Source organism: Ailuropoda melanoleuca, chromosome 3 (assembly GCF_002007445.2).
Source record: "Ailuropoda melanoleuca isolate Jingjing chromosome 3, ASM200744v2, whole genome shotgun sequence".
In the NCBI taxonomy this organism is placed as follows: domain Eukaryota; kingdom Metazoa; phylum Chordata; class Mammalia; order Carnivora; family Ursidae; genus Ailuropoda; species Ailuropoda melanoleuca.
This window is the reverse complement of record NC_048220.1, coordinates 16,773,913-16,788,663: the sequence shown is the minus strand read 5'-3', so window position 1 is coordinate 16,788,663 and position 14,751 is coordinate 16,773,913. Positions and strand designations below refer to the sequence as shown.

At 42.6% G+C, this 14,751-nt stretch overlaps 1 protein-coding gene across 1 annotated transcript in view; it reads right to left on the bottom strand.

Moving 5' to 3' along the window:
- LMNB1 (lamin B1) overlaps positions 1 to 13,512 on the bottom strand; it is a 50,143-nt gene extending 36,631 nt beyond the window's left edge. Inside the window, exon 1 of the mRNA XM_034655948.1 lies at positions 12,812 to 13,512. Coding sequence (XP_034511839.1) covers positions 12,812 to 13,170 — 359 coding nt within the window. The 5' untranslated portion in view covers positions 13,171 to 13,512. The remainder of the gene's footprint in view (positions 1 to 12,811) is intronic.
- Positions 13,513 to 14,751: the final 1,239 nt, after the last annotated feature.

Genomic DNA, 14,751 nt, shown 5'->3' with positions numbered 1-14,751 from the left:
ACCTCAGGAGAGGACTTGGACAACCCTGGCAAGGAGTTTAGTGTGGCTACAGCTACCCCAAGAGCTGCTTATAAATGCACAAGAGCAGTCATGATGGCTTGCAGAAACTGAGACAATAGAGACAGAAGTAGAGCTCTGAACATACTACCACCTGTAAGAGCAAAGGGAATGCACCTCTCTGGGGGAGGGAACCCCGGGAGCAGGCATTCACTTTTAATTTTCTTAAAATAAAGCTGGAAAGCAGAAACAGACCCATAAATATAGAGAACAAAGTGTAGGTTGCCACAGGGGTGGGGCATGGGGGGGATGGACAAAATGGCTGAGGGGAAAGGGGATATAGGCTTCCAGGCACAGAATGAATAAGGCAGAGAGATGAAAGGTACAGTTTAGGGAACACAGTCACTGACATAATAACAGAGTTGTACTATGGTATTGAAATAGAGCTATACGGTAACAGATGGTAGCTACACTTGTAGTGAACACAGCATTAAGTACAGAATTGTGAAATCGCTATGTCGTACACCTGAAACTAATATAACATTGTGTGTCAAGTATACTTCAATTAAAAAATAAAAAATAGTAAGGAGCGCCTGGGTGGCTCAGTCCACTAAGTGTCTGTCCTCAGCACAGGTCCTGGGATCCAGCCCCGCATCAGGCTCCCTGCTCAGCGGCGAGCCTGCTTCTCCCTCTCCCTTTGCCCCCACCCCCTCTCCCCCACTCGTGCTCTCACTTGCAAGCTCTCTCAAATGAATAAATAAAAAATCTTTAAAATAAAAAAATAATAAAAATAAAATAACAAAACAGAGTTGAAAGTGGAACTGAAGGCTTTCTTTAACTCTGAACTCTACTCTTAATATTCAGGTTCCCCTTTACTAGAAAAAGTCACATATAAATCAGTACCACCTGCAATTACAATATCATTTCTGTATTTAAAAGCCACATCTGAGCTAACTGGTGTTAAAGAAGCATTTGTAGCAACACACTAAATACTTTAAAAACCAAAAACTGACCTAAACCAATCTAAACTAAAACTAATGTACTAGGAAGATAACGGGAAGAAAATACATTATGGATAATAGAATGAAGAACTCAATTCCCCATCTTCCATAGCACAAAGTCAATAATGTCATTTAGATAGAGATAAATACCAAACGAGCAGTGAAAATAAATGAAGGTAACCTTTTTTTCATTAGAAGCCTTGGGAGAACTGTTAAAAGTCCTTAAATTATGTGCAAACATATACACTGCTGGGTAGTCCTAGGTTGGTTGGTTTGTTTTACAAGGCTTATCTAAAAACATCTGGCAGTCAGGGAAGACTTCCCTAAAAAATGGATACAGTGCACATCTGAGAGATGAAAAGTTAACCCAAGGATGAGAGAAGTCTAGACAAAGGAAAGTGCTTTTGCGACGTTGCTATTAAGAGGAAGCATGGTAAACAGGGTTGAAAAAGGACTTCACAGTGAGGGGAGAGAGCAAGGCCGAGTATGGTGAGAGATGAAGCTGGAATCAGAAAGGAGCCAGCTCATGCAGGGAAGAACTTTGAGATAGGATGACCACTGTGTCCCAGTATGCCCAGGACAATTTCCATTCATGCCAGGTGTCCCAGCATAATTTATAGCTCCCTCTTTCACACATACAAGTATCCCTATTTGGATACTAACTTACATGGTCACCCTGCAATTATGTAATACTGAGGGTTTTAGTCTTTATCCTAGAAGCTACTAAAGTGTTTTAAGCAAAGGAGGTGAAGTGCATCATCAGAAGAATAAGTGCTCTGGTCCCCCATCCAATGTTTTATGATATAAAGTTCAACTGAGAATCTACTTGAAATAAACCTTCAAGAATGTCTCCTCTTCAGAGCCAACATTCTCGTACAAGTGATCTCACAATCTTTCTTCCCACTCCTTCCTTAATTATCCCACTTCCTTTGATCCCACTGCCCTTTACTAGCATTAGGCACTCCTCACAACCAACAATAATCTCCCAGCCACCGAAGTTAATAGATACTTTTAGGCCTTATTATACCAAAACTACACTAGCATTCCTTCATACATCTCCTTGTCCCATGACTCAACCCTTGTTCTACTTCTCTAATACCACCTCCACTGCGGGTTTTCTCTTCCCTACCTAGTCCTCCTATGTAGATGTTTTCCATGCTTTTGCCCCGCTTCTCTTGTCTTTATTCGCAAGTATCACCCACGCTCCTAAAACTATACCTGCATTCAAAGTCTCTTCTCAGAGCCCCAGGAAAGTACTCTAGGTTGCCAGCTAACATCTCCACCTAGAAGTCCAACAAACACCACTCATTCAGCACTAACCGTGAGTAGGTCCTCTAAACCATTTCCTTATCCATCAAGCTCTAAGATAACACTTTCCCCAGGCACCCATGCACAGAAGCTGAGCCACCCTACTCTCTTCTCGCCAATCGCCCATGCTTAGCAACTCTTAAATCCACTTTCTGTCCTTTCCCACTACCTACCTGAATTCAAGGGCCACCTCATAACTTCCCAAGTGTCCTCTACTCTGTTTCCTCCACAGAATGGCCAGGCCATTCATCCATTCATGTCACTTTTTTCTTAAGGCTCCTCATTTCTTAAAATTCAACTGTCCTCTACCACATACATACATATATATTGCTCTAGTTGGATGAAACTACTTGCCATTCAGGAGAACACCCTCTCCTAATGTTTTCCAGGCAACTTGTACTTACCTACCTCCCAACACTTAGCTCAGGCTTCAAGGCCTCCCCAGTTCCCTTGGGATGTCTTTCAAAACTTCAAAAGTCTCTTAGTTTGCCTTAGGTGGTAGTCTTTTCCTCCACAGCACCATGTCGATACCTGCCATCATAACACTTACTACACATAACTTACTGCATTTACGGAAGCACAATAGCATACTGTTTGTTTTTGGCCTTGCCCACAAGACTGTACGCAACTTGATAACAAGGACTGAGCGTCCCATCTATTCCCAGCATCTGGGTCAAGGCCTGGCATATAGTACTATTCCACAAAAGTGCACTGAATAAAAAATCAAAAGAACATTTCTCCAAAAAAATTTTTTTTAATTTAAATTTTTAAAAAATCATTTCTCTCCCGAGTATTAAAGACTTAGAGTTCTAATTACTCTTAAAATTACTTAAATTACTATTAAGGCAGAGAGTAAAGAAAGAAAGAAGGTAAGTCTTTTTCAGTAATTCACCCTTTCCTTACTAGAAAACAAAGCCATCAATTAGTATTTCAAACAGCTGCTTCCATTTCTGCACTCTACTGACAAATCCAAAATTACCTTCTGGGGACTACGAACTATCACTGAGAAAAACATACATCCAATACCATTTGCAAAAGCAATAACCAAACAGACCTGAAAATCAACTGTAAGGGTTCAAGTCCCAACACAATGACAGCGCGTGGTGAGCCTGCTTCAGGTCGGTAAACCCACAGAATGGCACTGAGGCAGGGATTACATTAAATGGCACATGGGGGCGCCTGGTTGGCTCAGTCGGTGGAGCACGAGACTCTCGATCTCCGGGTCATGAGTTCGAGCCCCATGTTGAGCACAGAGCTTACTTTAAAAAAAAAATTGAAATGATCCATGTAAAAGCTCTCTGGCAATGCTAGAAGACAGAGCTAGGACTTACTCTAGCTCTACCATTTATCTGCTAAGTTCTCTGGGCCTCAAGTTTCCTCACTCATCAAACAGGGTTATCATAAGGCTTAAAGGACAGTGTCCATGAACCATCTAGCACCGTGCCTGGCGAACACGTAGGCACGAAGTGAATGTTAGCACTTTCTGTCCTGTATCTCGCACAAGTACTTTAATATCTGTAGGTCTCAATTTCTGTATCCACAAAATGAGTTGGTTAGATCGCATAATCCAAGACCTCTTCTAGCAGTAAAAAGGTTCTAATTCTATGATCAATAAATCCAAACGCAGTGAAGGCAAAAAGTTAAAATGTAAAAGGACCAAGTAAACAGATTAGCTAAGGAAAACATTTTTTATCATCTATGCCTACACCAAAAATATATGCAGAAACATAAGATTATAACATGAGTTTCAAACGTTTGACCCCTTTATGCCAACAACATTAGCATTACAATTTAAAAATGATCAAGAACGTGGGGCACCTGGGTGGCTCAGTCAGTTAAGCCTATGACTCTCGATTTCAGCTCAAGTCCTGAGATCAAGCCCCATGTCAGTTTCTGTGCTGGGTGTGGAACCCGCTTGGGATTCATATTCTCTCTCTCTGCCTCTCCCACCCTGCCCCTCTCTTAAAACAAAAACAAAAACAAAAACAAAAACAAAAAACAAGAACTAGAAAGAATCTCCAAAATTAAAATTAAATTCCTCTAAACAGGAAATGGGAACTCATCTGCTGTTGATGGCATCAAAAATTGGCAAAATGGTAATTACTTTATCCAGTGGTTAACATTTAACAAGTAAACTAGTTTCAACATTTAACCATTAAGTTAACCAAAAGAAAAAACCTGTTATACTGTCAGCAACAGAAAAGAGGATAATCATGGTGCTCTAATGACCTCTGAGAAACTAGGCAGAATATACAGTCACTGTGAAGCATGCATCCTTGATCATAGTAAGCTAAGTGCCCAATAAAGTTATCGATATATTTTTAAAATGTGTTAAATGATAGTATAGTACATTTACTGACATGTAAAGATATTCACACAATAGTGCTACATGACAAAAGTTTACATAGCAGTATTAATCAAGAACCATTTTGTTTAAAAAAAGCCATTTTTTGTTAATAATATGGATATTAAAAGAAAAACTTCAACGCTTTTTTATGGAACTAAGGGTGATTTTAATTTTCTTCTTGGTGTTCACCTGTCTCTTCTAATTTTCCATAACAAACAATAATTTTTGTGTAATAAAAAAAGCTCATTTTTTAATTTCCCCAAATATAAGGGCCAACACACAATCCCCTTATTACAGAGGTATAGTGAAAAAAAGAAGTTAAAAACCCTGATTAGGAAACTTCCTTAGACCCCAATAATAACCAGGAACTTCAGGTAGGCTCCCATCACTCACATGATGCCTCAGCCTCAATCTCACTATTTGTTAATGAAACAGATAGTTTCACTATACACTTCCAATATAAAATTCTAAAGGTCTCTAACTCAGACATACCAGAGGTGATGTTATCTGGATAAATTAAAGGACAAATATTAACAGATTGTGCAGGGGGGAAAAGAATCAGCAGCATATTTTTATAATGCTTTATCTTTTCACTCCGTGTTTACTTTCTTGAATCTGGGTATACTAAAAGATTATCCAGTTGAAGGGATTAAACCAAGGGATTAAATTCCAACAACTCCAAAAGATATCTTGCTGTACCAAACATCCTTTGAAAGCATAGAAAGGAAGTGTTATGACAGTTTAATTACTTAGGATTTGCTTCCTAGACTCTAACAACAATTCTAGGGGGTTCATCTTTCCATTTATTTCACATGCAGGTTTATAGCTCCTGTATTAAGGCCACAGTGTTACTGTCTACTTGCTTCTACCAGAGCAAAATAAGGACATAAACAAAAGACAAGTAAAACATGAAGGTTTCTGTTTTTCAACTAATCATCCTACATACAAAGAAAATTCCCTAAAGCAGATTAGCATTTAATATTTTAGGTTTGAAAACTGAACAAGAATGTTAAAACAAGCCTGCAGATGTTGTTTATCCCACATTTCCTAAATTTCATTCTATCAGGGACTAAAATACATAGAAGGCCAACAAAGGAAGTATATACATGTACTAAGTCCAAATATATAGTAAATTCCAATGACCCTCCCTACTAGGAAAGTTATAGGAAAAATTATTTTATCATATTTACATTTCAGTACTCTTTAAAACCGCTAAAATTTTAGCAATTTTCCTTGCTAAAATATTAGCAAGATTTTATCCAAATACTGCTGGATAAAAATTCATCCATTATTATGACACAAGTAAATTACAGACTAAAAAATGCTGTAAGTTTCTTAATTCTTCCTGAGATTCAGAAAACTACTACTCACTCCTAATCCTAATTACACAGATGAGGAAATGCAGACTCAAAGAATTAGGGTACCTGCCCCAAGTCACAAAAAGTAAGAAGCTGCAACTTCATGTAGCACTCTTGCTTGATACTACCCAATCTCATATATTGTGACTGACGGCATCCCGAATATATTCCTTAGCAGCACATAAGTACCACTGTGCACTTTTAGATGAAAACACGCAAATCCAAATTTCCCATTAGAAGTTTCCTTACTCATGTAATAACAAAGCAAAATCAAAAGCATGTTATTTTCCCCAAAGGAATATACATACATGTTTAATCCCTCAACCAAAAATCCATCTTCCTCAAAGCAATGGTGCTTGGGAATGGAGACAGAAAGTCTACAAATCTTCAGGTGTCTATACACCATGAAGAAACACAATCAACATTATACTCTTCAGACAAAAAAAATAAGATTATTTTCATTAAATTATATTTAAAAAGAAGCACCATTTGTTTTGAAAAGGCAAGAAATTAAACTTTGAATCATTAGATTTTGTACATTATCTCAAAGATTAATTTGAAAACACTGGCTTTGAGGCGTAATCCTATAAAACATTAAACTAATGAGACATTCTTTTCAGAAGTTTTTTTTAAATGAAGGGACAGTAAAATTGGCTCAGCATCTTAAACAATCCTACAGCATCCATTATATATGTTATATACCAGCGAGCCCCCATCACCACTTTCCTAATTAATTCATAACTCAAAAAGAAAAACTTCAGAGTTAATTTTGTACCTTTTCAAAACAAATGAGGAATAAAAGATGACTTCTGGAACATGATGAAATCAGTGAACTTAATAAAAAGCAATCATTTTAAAAACACAAATCCAAGCGCATCTGGGTGGCTCAATCAGTTGTGTGTTCAGCTTTTGGTTTTGGCTGAGGTCATGATCTCAGGGTCACGGGATCAAGCTCTCTCCCTCCCTCCCACTCTGCCCCTCCCACCACTCCCACTCATGTGCTCTCCCTCTAAAATATATAAATAAATAATCTTTAAAAAAATAAATAAATAAAAACACAAATCCGTATTCTCCTATACGCACTTCCAGAGTTTCTAAAACCTAGAATTTTTATTAATTCATTTGGTGACAAAACTTGACCTAAATGGACATGAGGCTATTTTTAGTCATCTTTCTCCACTAACTGTTAACTATTAATATCTTTCCTTGCAGAAATATCTGTTTCACAATGGAGTGCCACCCCCACCACCACTGGGGGTATCCTATAGTACATGCACATTACCTTCTTAAAATGGAAAGTGTTTTTACTTCCAGAATACACCTGGCCTTAAGGATTTTACATAAAAAACTGTGGACCCATATCACTGAAAAAAATATGCATCTACAAAATTAGTTACTGAACAACTGACCAACAATCTTAATTCTCTTATACCTAGCTTCCCAGTATAATTAGTTAATACTGAAATTCTGAAATGTCAATCTTCCCTTTTTGTTTAAAGTTCTGACTGATGGCACTCATCATCATTCTTAGAAATTGTTCCCCCAAAAAGTTTTCAATCAATATAAGTAGGTTTGGAATGAATCAGAGTAGCTATATCTTAGATCTGAGATGTTTTTCTGTGAGAGACCAAGTATATGGAAGCTATCGTCAAATTCTCTCCAGCAGGACCAAGCGTCTTCATGAATTCTTTTGTCGTTGCGGTACGATGTGTGCTAAGGAACCAAAAAGGGACCAAGTAATTTTACAATTTATAATTTCTTTTAAGATTATTTGAGAGAGAAAGAGCAAGAGAGAGAACATGGGGGGGAGAGGCCACAGAGAGAGGGACAAGCAGAGAGCTTGTCCTGCTGAGCAGAGAGCCCCGAGGTGGGGCTCAATCCCAGGACTCTGGGATCATGACCTGAGCTGAAGGCAGACACTGACCGAATGACCCACCTAGGCGCTCCTGGAATCTATAATTGTCTTAATCCACCTACATGATATACTAATTACAAAGATTCTAAATAAAAAATTAAAAACGTAAATAGGGGCGCCCAGGTGGCTCAGTCGTTAAGCATCTGCCTTCGGCCCAGGGCATGATCCCAGGGTCCTAGGATTGAGCCCTGCATCGGGCTCCCTGCTCTGCTGGGAGCCTGCTTCTTCCTCTCCCACTCCCCCTGCTTGTGTTCCCTCTCTCGCTGGCTGTCAAATAAATAAAATCTTCAAAAAAAAAAAAAAGATTAAAAACAGAAAATAATTCTCAAACAAAGAGCTAAATGGACCCAAACAGACGAAAAATTTCTTCCTTTTCATCTTATGAAATATACTTCAATTATTGGTCAAAATTAAATGATTTCCAAGATTTCTACATATAGGCATTAGCCGCCCCACTATACCCTAAAAAAAGGAAGTTAAGTATGCCACATAAAATAAACCTGTAGCATCAAAGTGAACTGGGAACGGATCATCAGCAGACATCCCAACAAATGTCTAGAGGATGAATAGTATATAAAAGTACATATCACAAAATATGCATAGAAGGACTACAGGGGAAAGTGAGGGAAACTCAAAATGGGGCCATTAACTCACGGAACAGCTTTACACCTGATCCTCCTCAGCATATCGTATCCTAACTGCAGGATTCCCAACAAGTTAGCCAAGAGCACAGCCCATTCATATACAGAGGTCCTAATTTGTTCTTGCATTAGAAAAGGCAGGGAAGGAGCCACCTGAGCAACTAAAGCAGTCATGCTCAACCATTTATTTATAAACGCTGGCAACCAAGGATCATGCCCATGACAAAAATCACTTGCAAGAAAAAAACTAAACCAAAGGAAAAAGAGATAATCCAGTGAACAGATAAGAATTTTAAAAAGAAAATCCTAAGCATTATCCTCAGACAAAATAAAGAAAATAATGCATCCTTAAAAACAGAAACAAAGTGAATTAAAGAGTATACCTGTACAAAAAGGTTTCTTGGAATTAAAAGTATGACTTCAGCCTTAACAATGTCACTACTGAGCTAGAGAAGAGTCAGAGTAACTTCCGAAAATGGGGGAAAAAAAATTATGAGAAAGAAGCGTTCAACATCCCCAACAGAGAACAAAGAAAACAGAGCACAGAAAGGTATGGAATAAAGTAAATTTCCCAGAGCTAAATAAAGATCACAGCTTTAAATGGAAAGAAACCACTTACAACAGGAAGGATACATAGTGGAAATATGCATTCCTAGGCTCATCTCCATGCAATTTCAGAAAATCAGGATAAAAGAAAATTTCAAAGCTTACACAGAGGAAAAGCAAAAGCAATTGCCAAAAGAAAATGACTGTGACTGGCATCAGACAGAGATTACAACATTGGACACTAGAAGACAATGGAGCAATATGATAATTCCCAAATTCTGAGGAAAAAATGTTGAACCAGTATTCTATACCTAACCCAACTATCTATCAAGCATGAGACAAACTTATTTTCAGACATACAGGACTCAAAGTTTACATCCTGCCAACTTTTCTAAGTTACTTACGGGTGTCCTCCAATAAAATGAGGGAAGACACCAAGGAAAGGAAAATATGTCATCTGGGGGAAACTGGGTCTAAACCAGGTCGATTTCTAGGATGTCATCCGCACAGCATGTCTTGAGGGCAGAAGGCTTCAGAGGAAAAAAAAGATAGTTATGTAAAAAATATTCCAATTACATATCTTTAAAAAGTCTTTTTTTAGTCAACAAGAAAAATGAGAGGCCATTTAGGGACAAAACTACCAAAAAAATCCAGGTTGGGACACCAGAGTGGCTCAGTTAATCCTCTGACTTTGGCTCAGGTCCTGATTCCAAGCTCCACACTCAGTGGGGAGTCTGCTTGTCCCTCTGTCCCCTCTCCTCTCCCCCCCCATGTATGAGCTCTCTCTCAAATACATAAATAAAATCTTGTAAAAATTTTTCTTTTAAATATGAGGGTTAAATCAAACGAAGTAAAATGTGACATATTTTGAGCAACTGATGGCATGTTAGAAAAGAAAATGCATCTGATGCTGACAAAAGGAATATATATACAGATTTTTTAAATGTATTTTTAATCCCAGCACATTAGAGGATATCTCAGAGGATATTTTCAATTTTCAATCCCTAAGCAGGCCTTCCTTAACCACACCATCCCTTCACCTTCCTTTACTTTTTTTTTTTAAAGATTTATTTATTTTAGAGAGATCACATGCACAAGTGAAGGGGAAGAGCAGAGGGAGAGGGGGAGAGAGTCCCAAACAGACTCAGCAAAGAGCAGGGCTAGATCTCACTACCAGATTATCTGAGCCAAAATCAAGAGTCAAACAGTTAACCGACTGCACCACCCAGGTGCCCCACCATGCTTTATTTTTATTCCTCTAGCATCTGCTATTACCTAATATTATACCACAAACATTATTTTATTGATTCTAATACACATATTCTTCGCTTTTTAATCTTGCTGAAACTAACATGCATCTTACAATCCATACATACCATTTTTTCCACTTTAACTGACAGACACACATCACTGTGTAAGTTTAAGGCATACAGCATGATGGGCTGATTTACATATAGCATGAAATGATTAACCCAGTAAGTTCAACTAATATCCATCTTCTCAAATAGATACAAAAAAGGGGGGGGGGAATCTGCTTGTGATGAGAAATATTAGGATTTAGCCTCTTAATTTTCCTATATATTGAATGCCAAGATGACTTATAGACATCGTGTTATACATTACATACCTAGTATTTATCTTATAACTGTGTGTAGGTTTTTACTCCCTTCCTCCATTTCCCCCTCCCGCTCCATACATACCATTTTATAACTATAGCCTGCCAGGTGGCAGTCTTGTTACAGCATGAAAAACCTTCATTAGTTAACTTTTGGAAAGATTATAAAAGCATCAGCACCAAAATGCTTCAGATTTGATGAAATAGGACCTTTATCCATTTGCTGGGTATCGCCCAGCTGTACTCAGCAACATAAGGTCAGTAATTTATTTATTTAAATGCATTTAAAAATCTCTGTAGTCTCTGCATATAGAACAGTGGCTAGCACATAAGAGATACTTAATCTGTCACATTTTAACATCTCTGAAACAGAAATGGGTCCAACAGGATGGATCCTACACAGTGGTTCTAATGCTTTTTTTTTTCGTGGTACATAGAGTAATGGCAAGTCACTACAAGCAATGGCATCCAGGACTTGAAGAAATTCAGTAACAAATTACAAAAATTGGACAGTACAAAAAAAAAACAAAAAAAAAAAACAAAAAAACGGAGAGTGGTGTGAGTGAAACCACCCATTTCAAAAGATGACTCCAAAGGTTGGTAAATCCAAGAAATAGAAAAATAAGATTACTGAGTCATGAAACTAAACACCCAAATAAATAAGAAACAAAAAGAGCTAAACACAATTGCCTCCTGGAAACAGTAGAATGTCACCCATCTTTCACTATAAGCCAGTCTACAATTATTTTTTTATCAAGTGCACTTACTTTTTATGAACCATTTTTCAATTAATGAGGGGAAGTGAGGATGCACACATACAAAATCAGAGAGATTGAGACAAGGGCATTAGCATAGATACAGACAGAAAGACATTCCTGGGCAAACAGAGTCAAAGTCAAGAGTCAAGCATCTCCAGAAATTTCAACGGACAATGGAGGATGGAGGCCATGAGTTTTGGAAGCAAATTTACGAAATATCTAAAGCACATCAACACTAGTTGTGTACTGATTACAATTATGCCATTTTGCTCATCGGAAAGTCGAGGCAGGCTCAGCAAAGCCTTGCCAAGTTTATCCTCATGCCCCGGACTGAAAACACAGACCCCCTTACGTGTAATAATTACAAATTCAACCTCTCCATAACACTTCATACTTAAACAACAATCCTTTCACCTGCCCTGGCCTGTCGTGAATTACAATGACAGACGCAGGGGCTGAAAAGGTGTCTCCAGTACCAGAAAGACCAACTGACTAAAGGGGTGCACAAGCTCGGGGAGAAGACTGCTGTTGGGGGGTAGGCAATCCGCGGATCAGAGAACGGTGGCCATGACATGCAAAAACCCAGCTTTCGTCGTCGGGCCCACAAAAGCACCCAAGGGGACCCGCGCCTGACTTCGCAGAGAGAAAGGACTCCCTTCCCCCGAAAAGCTGAAGAGCTTAAACACTCAACTTGCCCTGGGCGGGCAGAGGCGCGCAGTTCAGGCCCCGCCCCTCCCTCCCCGCCTCAGACAGGCGTAGAAGGATTGCAAAATGTCACAGGGCCCAGATTGAGCGCGCCAAAGCGGGACCCACCCCCGGGAGACCGGGACGCCGTAGGCAGGTCCCTCCCCTTCCTCTCTCCGCCCGCGCAGAGCTCATTCATTCTTGAGGCGGGCAGCCCATCTTGCCCGGCCGGCTATCCCTGCACCGCAAACCCAACAGCCGCTTTGTCTCCGGCCCGGCCGGAAACCGGAGCGCGCATTCGAGCGCGCGCCCAGACGCCACCACCCCGCACCTGGGGCTCGCCGGGCGTCCCGCCGGAGAACCCTTCTACATCTCAGGGTGCGAGGCCCGAAGCCGCCCGCTCCTCGTTGGCGGCCTCAGGTGCGCGCTTCGCCCGGTCCTGTTCGGTAGCTGGGAGACGGACACGTGCATCCCGGTCGCACCGTCGCTACAATTCGAGCCCCCTCGGCGACCCCTGTCCCCGCTAAGAAACACTCGATTCTCCTTCCGAAGGGTGTGGGCACCTGGCCCAGGTCTCCCGCCCCCGGGCTGCGCCCCCCGCCCTTTTTGTGAGCTAACGCGGCCGCCAGGCGGGCACTCACTTGAGGACCAGTTGGTCGTGCTCGGCTTTGAACTTGCCCAGCTCGATCTGCAGTTTGGCGCGCTCGCGAGCCGTGTCGTCGAGTGCGCGTCGCGCGTCGGCCAGCTCTGTCTCGTACAGCGCCTTGAGGCCGGTGAGCTCGCGGCCGCGCACCTCCTCACGCTCCGTCACCTGCAGCTGCAGCGCGCTGTTCTCCGTCTCCAGGCTGCGCACCTTGTCGATGTACACGGCCAGCCGGTCGTTGAGCTCGCGCAGCTCCTCCTTCTCCTGCAGCCGCGACAGCCGCGTGGGGCTCAGCGGCGTAGCGGGGGCGCTGGCGCGGCTACCCGACCGCGGCGGCACGGGGGTCGCGGTCGCCATGGCGGGCGGCGGGGCGACTGGCGGGCGGAGCAGAGCGGAGAGGCCGCGGGCAGCACGGGACACGGGGGGCTGCAGAGGGCGAAGCGGGGACCGAAGGCACAAACCGACGACCCGCGCCCGCAGAGAAGCCGGCGTGGGAAGGGAGAAGCACCTGGGTTGGCGGGAGCCGGGTTACAGCACAAAGGGCAAGGGGGAAGACTGCCAATCAATCGATCGTAAAATGCCCTTTGTAAGAAAATACGCACACACTCACACACACACTCGGGAAGATTCGGGGCGAGGGTGACCGGGAGGGCCGAGCAGGGTCCACGCGCCGCCGCCGCCGAGTCTCCCGCCCGCAGCACTTTGNCGCGGGCAGTGGCGCCTCACTCTCCAACATGGCCGGCGCGCCCGGCACCTCCACGTGACCGTCACCGGCCAATAGAGGGCCGCCGGCGCGCTCCGGGGCTCGGGGGCCGGGCCTGTAAATTCAAAATCGGGGCCTCGGGCAACCGTCGGCCTGGCGCGCGGGGCTGGGCGTGGCTGGGGAAGGACTGAGGGCGGTGGAGTGGGGCGCCGGGGACTGCTCGCCCGGCGGCCCAGGGCCCAGCGTCAGCCGGGCCTTCCTGCCACCCCGCGAGGACCCCCGGAGGGGCCGGGCCTGCGGGTGGCGGGAAGGAGCCCCGAGGTTTTCCGGGGCGGATCCGCGCCGCCGCCCACACCCAGCGGTTCAGGGAAATTCAAACATAAACGGCCATAACAGCCACACGCAAAGCTCCTAGCGGCCAGGATGACCGCGGACATTGTAACCTTATCCCCGCCGGGCCGAGAGGGCTCGGAAAACGGCCTGGAGGCCCGGCCGCTGTAGTTACGTAATGTGCTCTGGTGTCCGAGGTTCAAAGCCCGCTGCGTGCCGGTGCCAAATGCCAGCCTTTATTTTTCTCTGGGAGGGAAAACGGGGTAGCCCAACACCTCTTCGCTGTCAAATTTGACGTATGCGTGCGTGTCTTGAAGCCACCGAGCCCACAGAAAAGCCAGAAACCCTGACTTGGAGTCACAAGTGACATTAATGTATGAAGGAACCTTCACAAGCTGCTAATTGTCTAAAATCCAATGCATCAAAATCTAGGTTTGTGCAAATTTAAGTACAAAGGACTTAATGCTTAAAAAAAGGATCCCCTGGAATGTAACTGACAGCTCATTCTAGTAGAATGTTCATTAATCGCTTTGAAAAGTTTTCACTTTCAGGCTAATGTTTGCTGGAATTTACTGTGTCCTGCACCGGTCTTTCCTTGGGTTAGCTGTCCACGCGGCCGCTCTGTGGTGTGGGAACTGTATCATTTCTTTTTGAAAATTCACCCGTTTAATAGATGGATTTCCTTAAGGCTTCCCGGGAGGGACAGGATGGCATTTGAACCCAGGCAGTTTCAGTTGACTGGAGAGCCTAGCCCTTAACTATAACCTAGAAGGCCACCTCACAATCTAGTGGGAACTCATCTGTAGAGTAATGACAGGTTAGCTACCTTAATAATGGTAGAAATGAACACCAGAACGTTCTTTAAATAATAATCAAGTCAGGTACGTAAGAATTAGTGAGGGCCA